Raw genomic sequence first — 7,207 nt, 5'->3', positions numbered from 1 at the left:
ATTATGATCAGCTCAAAATCGACTTTTTAATAACATATTACAAGTCTTTCTACGTTTCTTAAGCTTCATATCAAGGGATTCCTCGAGTTCATGTGAGTCTAAATTTTTCTTATGAGATTATATATATAGTAGTGTTATATTTCTAAAAAATTATTTAATTATAGATGTGTGAATTCAAATTCGAAGTATTATATAATACGATGATGATTTGGTGCACCTCTTTAAGTGGTTATTGATAGCACTTTTGATGTTTTCACTAATTTTATTTATTTATTTTGCTTTATTCTTTCAAAAATTTCAAGTCTTTCACATTGAAAATTCCTATAAAAAAAAATAGCACTAGAAAAATGTGTATATTAAAGCTAGTAGTGCTGGATGATATAACATACAATCATGGACTCAACCAATCTCAATACACTTTTTCGTAACATTGCATCTTCATCCTCTCAAAATTCTGAATAGCCCTTACTCCTTACATAGTCAAATATATTTGTATAAAATGAGATGAGGAGTATGAGTTATTTAGAGATATTTTTTAGTTAATAAAGTAATAAAATCAGCAACAAGAATGAATAAACTTTGTAAATTGCCGTACATATAACACATATTTTGCATCATCATCAAACAAATTAATTACATGTGGCTGCTGTTATAAGATTTAGTCAAATGATTAGTTAATTGATTCCTAATATGTAGTTTCCTCTATAATCTATAACCCTCAAAAGTCAACAATTACCAAATTAAATAACTCACCAAGATAACCTATTTTCACAAGAAACTATTCAAATTTAATTTCTATCATAACGTGACAAAATAGATAACGCTAGTCACCACATATGATCATTTTTTCAAGAATCCATCAAAGACCAATCTTTTAATTGGAATGGTCAAGTTTATTTATGTATTATTTGAGAATAGGCTAATTTTATCATTGGTTAAACTTTTAATATATTTAGGGACATGTTTTCACTTAGGTGAATGTGTGTCATATCCTATCTAATTATTTCTCTCCAATTCTTCCTCGTCTACCTCTACCTATTCTTGGGCCTATCATTGTCAATCCTCACACCACTTCATTGGGGCATCTAACTCCTATTCATGTGTACTTACCTTTCAACCCCGTTATCCGCATCTTGTGATCTACTATGGAGGTCACTCACACTTTATCATGTATATCCTCATTCTTAAACATATCTCTACTAGTATATCTACACATCCATCTAAGCATTCTCATTTTCGTTATTTCCATCTTTTGGATGAGTAAATTTTTGACTGACTAACATTTTGCCTCATACAACATAGTTTATCTAATTAACCACTCTATAAAACATACATTTAATTTGTTTAGGACATCAAACGTGAGCCTATATTTCATCCACCAGTCCCGATACAATGTGTGACATTAGCGTTGATTTTTCTATTTCCTTGAATTATTGACCCAACATACTTGAAGCCCCCTCTCTTAGGGATGACTTGTATATGAATCATCAATTCCACATATGCCTCACGTACCTGATTTTAGTCATGATCAACCTAAACTTTTAGACTCTAGGATTTGTTTTCAAACATCTATAATATAGTTATGTCACGTTCCTTGTCAATCGATACTATGTCATCCACAAATGATATACATCATGATACCTCCCCTTGAGTATAATATGTATTTCTTCCATCACCAACGCAAATAAAAACAATCTAAGAACTGATCGATCCCTAGTACAACCCCATCTAATTTGGATTTTGTCTTACTTTTAAAAGTTATGCCTTTAAGGAATTACCCTTCCGAACCGGATTAGATTCGAATTCAACTATGTTTTCTCATACATTTCTCACCTTACAAACAAAATATTAAATAGTCGTCTAATGTTCTAATAAAACTCAAACTTTTAGATCGTGGTCTAACATTCTCTCATAATTTTTTTAATTTGCTCAAAAATGAACTTTAGATCGTGATCTAAAAATTTCATAAGCTGCAAAAACAAAGTTATTTACTAAATAATTATTTTTAAAAAGGTTAATGATAAAAATAAATTGGAAACAATATGCAAACGACATATTCAAACATTTGTTTATAATACATAAGCAAATGTTGACTATTCTGTTTTCAGAAGCATGAAAATTCAATCACTTTGTACTATACATGTTAGTTAAAACTTAAAAGCCGCCGGTAGACAGTAATTAAATAATCTTTTAATTAACTCAATTCTTGAAACTTATATATATTCATAAATTCCAAGTCACAATTAACCTTCAATTCAATGGCTAATTTCATCAAACTTTTCTTTTTATTTTTCTTCCTCCAACAATTAATTTTCTCTAATGGCCAAAACAATGTTGTCAAAGGAGGGTATTGGTTTAGGGATAGTGGATTATCCTTAAACAACATTGATTCAACTCTTTTCACACATCTATTTTGTGCGTTCGCAAACCTTAACCCCCAATCGAATCAATTAGTCATATCGCCAGAAGATCAAGATTCGTTCAGACAATTCACGAGCACAGTTATGGGGAAGAATCCGTCGGTTAAAACTTTGTTGTCCATAGGTGGAGGGAGAGCTAATAGAACAGCTTATGGAGTCATGGCGAGAACACCAAATTCAAGAAAAAGTTTTATTGATTCATCAATAAAATTGGCTAGACAATTGGGATTTCATGGACTTGATCTTGATTGGGAATATCCTGAATCAACTATAGACATGACAAATTTAGGTACGTTAAATTGTGTGGTCATCATTTTACTAATATGTTTGTTACTTTGGGATGATGTGGGATCGGGGAATTTAATTATATGGTATTGGAATTTCATCCCCCTCCCAATTTGTAAATTATGTTGATTGATTTTTTGAAAATTATTTTTCATTTATTTTAAATAAATAAATAGATTTTTGTGTTTTTTGGATTTTATTGACTCGGTTGATTTTTTTTGCAAAAACGATCATTTGTTTTTTGTTGTTCTATTTTGGGTGTTGTGAAATTAGGTCTCGTACCTAACTCACACCCCAAAAGCTAGCTCAAAGAAAAGAGGATTGCCCAAGTCCACTCATCTCATTAACCACCAATGTGGGGCTTTTGTCGTTCTTTAACATACTGTCTCTTTCTCGCACACACATACTCATTTGTCTAAAATATTGAGTTCTGTTGAACATATGAATCATTATATGCTTCCTTTGTCATTGGTTTAGATGAAATTTGAATTCAAAACCTAACTCCACCGATTAATGATCTCCATATGATCAAATAATAATTGTGTGACCATTTAATTTAAAATGTCCGATGAAACACATTTGTAATTTCTTTAATTGTCTTAAATAGGTACTCTTTTAGACGAATTTCGTGCTGCCATCAACACAGAGGCAAGAAATTCTGGTAGGGCATCACTATTTCTCACATCGGCTGTTTCCAACACACCCCGGGTCAATGGTTTGAACTATCCAGTTCAATCTGTGGCTCGAAACTTAGATTGGCTCAATGTCATGTCATATGACTTCTACGGACCGAACTGGTCACCATCACAAACCAATTCACATGTACAATTATTCGACCCCGTGAGCGGCGTGAGCGGTAGTGATGGGACTGCTTCATGGATTCAAGCAGGTGTTGCAGCACAAAAATTGGTTCTTGGAATTCCATTTTATGGCTATGCTTGGCAATTGGTAAATGCGAATAATCATGGACTTAGGGCTCCTGCAAAATGGTAAATCGAGTGCTGGTTCGATCGATGATGGATCGATGACTTATATTCAAATCAGGAATTATATTGTACAGAATCGTGCCACAACAATGTATAATGCAACGATCGTTGGAGATTATTGTTATTCTGGTAATACTTGGATTAGTTATGACGATACTCAAACCGTTAGAAATAAGGTTACTTATGTTAAAGGTAGAGGATTGCGTGGCACGTGGCAGCAGACCAAAATTGGCTACTTTCTAAAACAGGTTAGTAATTTTTCTTTTCTTTTTTCATTCTTCGACCATTTTATCGTTGAAAGAAATATTTAAGTATTTTTGAGTAGTAAAAAAAAATTGTAGGAGCTTTTTACCCCCTTTTTTTTATAGTGTTTTTGGGTACTTTCTCAAGTATATTACTCCGTAGTTTTTCTTTTTCTTCAATTATCCACAGTTGAAAAATAGAAGTTTTCCCATATTTTCTTTTTTGTACTTAATAATAAAAAGACATCATTTTTTATCGGTGTTTTCTCATAAGATTACAATGAATGCATGATCATAGATATTGTTAATTTTCATCGATAATTTTGTGAAATTTTAGATATCATTAATGTTATAAAAGTTTGTCTGTCCTGATTCATTCATATATACAATAGTTCCTTTATACTTTGTTCCAATCGTATTGTAATATTATTTAACTTTGCAAATTTGTACAATAGCACAAACATAGCTAAACACTGAATAGATAAAGAACTATTTAGTTGACTATACAAGTGTGATGTTATTTTCCATAAATAAATACAAGATGTGAAGACATCTTTGATATATAGTTATACATCATATTGTATACGATTATATAATATCGATACATTACATATACGTACGACCATTTTATTAGTTAAACCTTTTCTTATTAGTAAGAAGCTTTATGTTTTTGTTTTTTCCACATTATGTTCCTTTTTACAAATCTTCCATATTTATGTTGTACAATTAACAAGTTGTTTTGTTCTTAAATACCAGCAACAATCCTCATGAAATACAGCAACAACATGGCGTCCGGAGAGAATAGAGTGTATGCAAACCTTGTGCCTACCCTATAGAAATAGAGAGGGTATATATATTCCCTTTTCTAACCTTCTTTGAAAATGTGTTACTCGAGCCGAGGCTCTTTAGGAAACATCATCTCTACCTCCACAATGTAAAAGGGTAAGGTCTGCATACACATCACCCTTCACATACTCCCACTCATGAGATTATACTGAATTTGTTGTTTCTATACTAAGTAATCATTCATGACTCCACATTCATCATACTTCAAGTCACTACTTAAACAATTTTCCTTCATAACACAAGGATTTCCCAAAATCAAGTAAGGACAACAATAACACCAAGTGGAGTCTGAGGAGAGTAAGATATATATTTTTTGAATAGTTAAAGTTGACAAATCCGTAGTGGTTTCGTTATTTACTTTTTCCCAATCCTTAAAAATTAAAATGTGTTTAAATTCTGAATAATGTGAAAAGATGTTATCCATGGAGTTGACTACGATTTCATGGTGCCTCATAGCTCATAAGTCCATTTTTTTTACTCGATGTTCAATATCTATTGTGTAGTTAGATTAATTCAAATTTACATTGAAAAATCTAATTTAAAGGGTAAAATGCTTACTATTAAAAACGATTCAATATTCAAAATTCGACTCCGAAAACTTTTATTGAAAATGAAAAAATATTTACCGTTTCACCATAATTTTTTATTGTGTATATATAGTTCATAGTCCACAGAACATTCTCAACTATAATATCCACTACTTTTTGTAAATAAAGAAAAATCCTGAGGTAACATTGTACATAGCCTCTTTCAGCAAAAAGGTAAGGTCTAGAGGAACATTTTGTATTATGTAACAACTTATTTATATTTTGTGTTTACGTCAAATCAATAATCGTAAATTATGTGTGATCTTGTATTTATTTATGGAAAATACATCACACTTGTATTAGTCAACTAAATAGTTCTTTATCTATTCAGTGTTTAGCTATGTTTGTGCTATTGTACAAATTTGCAAAGTTAAATAATGTTACAATACCAAAAAAAAACATCATTTTTTGGAACAAAGTATAAAGGAACTATTGTATATATATGAATGGATCTACATCTTTGATATATAGTTATACATCATACTATATTTCTGGTTTTATTCGTTCACTTTAAGTTTGTTTTTGTTTTTCCACATTATGTTCCTTTTACAAATCTTCTATATTTATGTTGTACAATTAACAAGTTGTTTTGTTCTTAATTACCAGCAACAATCCTCAGCAAATACAACAATAGCATGGGGTCTGGAGAGAATAGAGTGTATGTAGACCTTGCGCCTATCCTGTAGAAATAGAGAGGCTATTTCCAAAAGACAGACATGGCATCATGCATTTTCCCAGTGAGCTAGTTCGGTGGAAATAGTGTCAAAATTAAAAATCATGTTTTATATATAGCACAAAATTTTCATTGATTAGCGGTGGAAAAAAAAAATCTGTTTCTGGTATATATATATTCCCTTTTTCTAACCTTCTTTGAAAATGTGTTACTCAAGCCGAGGCTATTCAGGAAACATCGTCTCTACCTCCACAATGTAAAGGTAAGGTCCGCATACACATCACCCTTCACATACTCCCACTCATGAGATTATAGTAAATTTGTTGTTGATATACTAAGTAATCATTCATGACTCCACATTCATCATACTTAAAGTCACTAAAACAATTTTCCTTCATCATGCAAGGATTTCCCAAAATCAAGTAAAGACAACAATAACACCAAGTGGAGTCTGAGGAGAGTAAGATGTATGCAGACTTTCTAACTGTTAACGAGCTATAAGTTGGGAAATAGTGAGACTATTTTCCGAACAAGCTAGTTCAACTGTGACTAAAGTCTCTTTCGCGATATCGTCTTTATTCTTGGAAAAGGCAGGAACTTTAGGATTTGGCAAGACTTCAATTTCATTTTGAGCATGGAGTATACCTCCAACATGGATGGTCTGTCTTCCCATTTTTCTTTAACACATAATAATGCAACTTGCATGTATCTCACTTGTTTACTTATTCGAAAATCATCTTGCAGTGATGGATCAATGAAATCCACTCCATTGCCTTTATGCCAAAGTTCATATGCCTGATGAATTTTGATCAAATGAAGTTAGTAATTCTATTGTGTTCATACTGTAATCGAGATCACAGAATTTACTGTGTGTCCTTAAGGAATCGAATCCTCTCATTATATTTGAGGTTATGGATTTACTTCCTTACTATATATAAGCACAAAAGTTCTCCTCTTCATTACCTACTAGGGGGAGAAATGAACTTACATATTCAAGAAGATTCAAATCGTTCTCGATTCCATATTCACATGAATTCTTCTTTCCACCAAGGATTTGCAACAACAGGACTCCGAAGCTATAAACATCATATTTCCTGGAGTATACGCCTCGTTTAACATACTCTGGAGGAACACAACCACTACAGAACACAAGCAGAGATGTTAAAAA

The 7,207-nt window shown here is 31.8% G+C and overlaps 1 protein-coding gene and 1 pseudogene across 1 annotated transcript; one reads left to right on the top strand and one right to left on the bottom strand.

Moving 5' to 3' along the window:
* Positions 1-2,237: 2,237 nt before the first annotated feature.
* Positions 2,238-3,758, top strand: LOC107059944 (chitotriosidase-1-like). The gene is made up of 2 exons (XM_015307054.1): positions 2,238-2,709; positions 3,313-3,758. The coding sequence occupies exons 1-2, from the start codon at positions 2,259-2,261 to the stop codon at positions 3,696-3,698; spliced, it is 837 nt and encodes a 278-aa protein (XP_015162540.1). The 5' UTR covers positions 2,238-2,258; the 3' UTR covers positions 3,699-3,758.
* A 2,608-nt stretch (positions 3,759-6,366) lies between these two features.
* The window catches only part of LOC102589510 (cysteine-rich receptor-like protein kinase 10), a 3,786-nt pseudogene continuing 2,945 nt past the window's right edge, over positions 6,367-7,207 (bottom strand).

Source organism: Solanum tuberosum, unplaced genomic scaffold (genome assembly GCF_000226075.1).
Source record: "Solanum tuberosum cultivar DM 1-3 516 R44 unplaced genomic scaffold, SolTub_3.0 scf00047, whole genome shotgun sequence".
Classification (NCBI taxonomy): Eukaryota; Viridiplantae; Streptophyta; class Magnoliopsida; order Solanales; family Solanaceae; genus Solanum; species Solanum tuberosum.
Note: the sequence above shows the minus strand (reverse complement) of the source record. Positions and strands in the feature narration are given on the sequence as shown.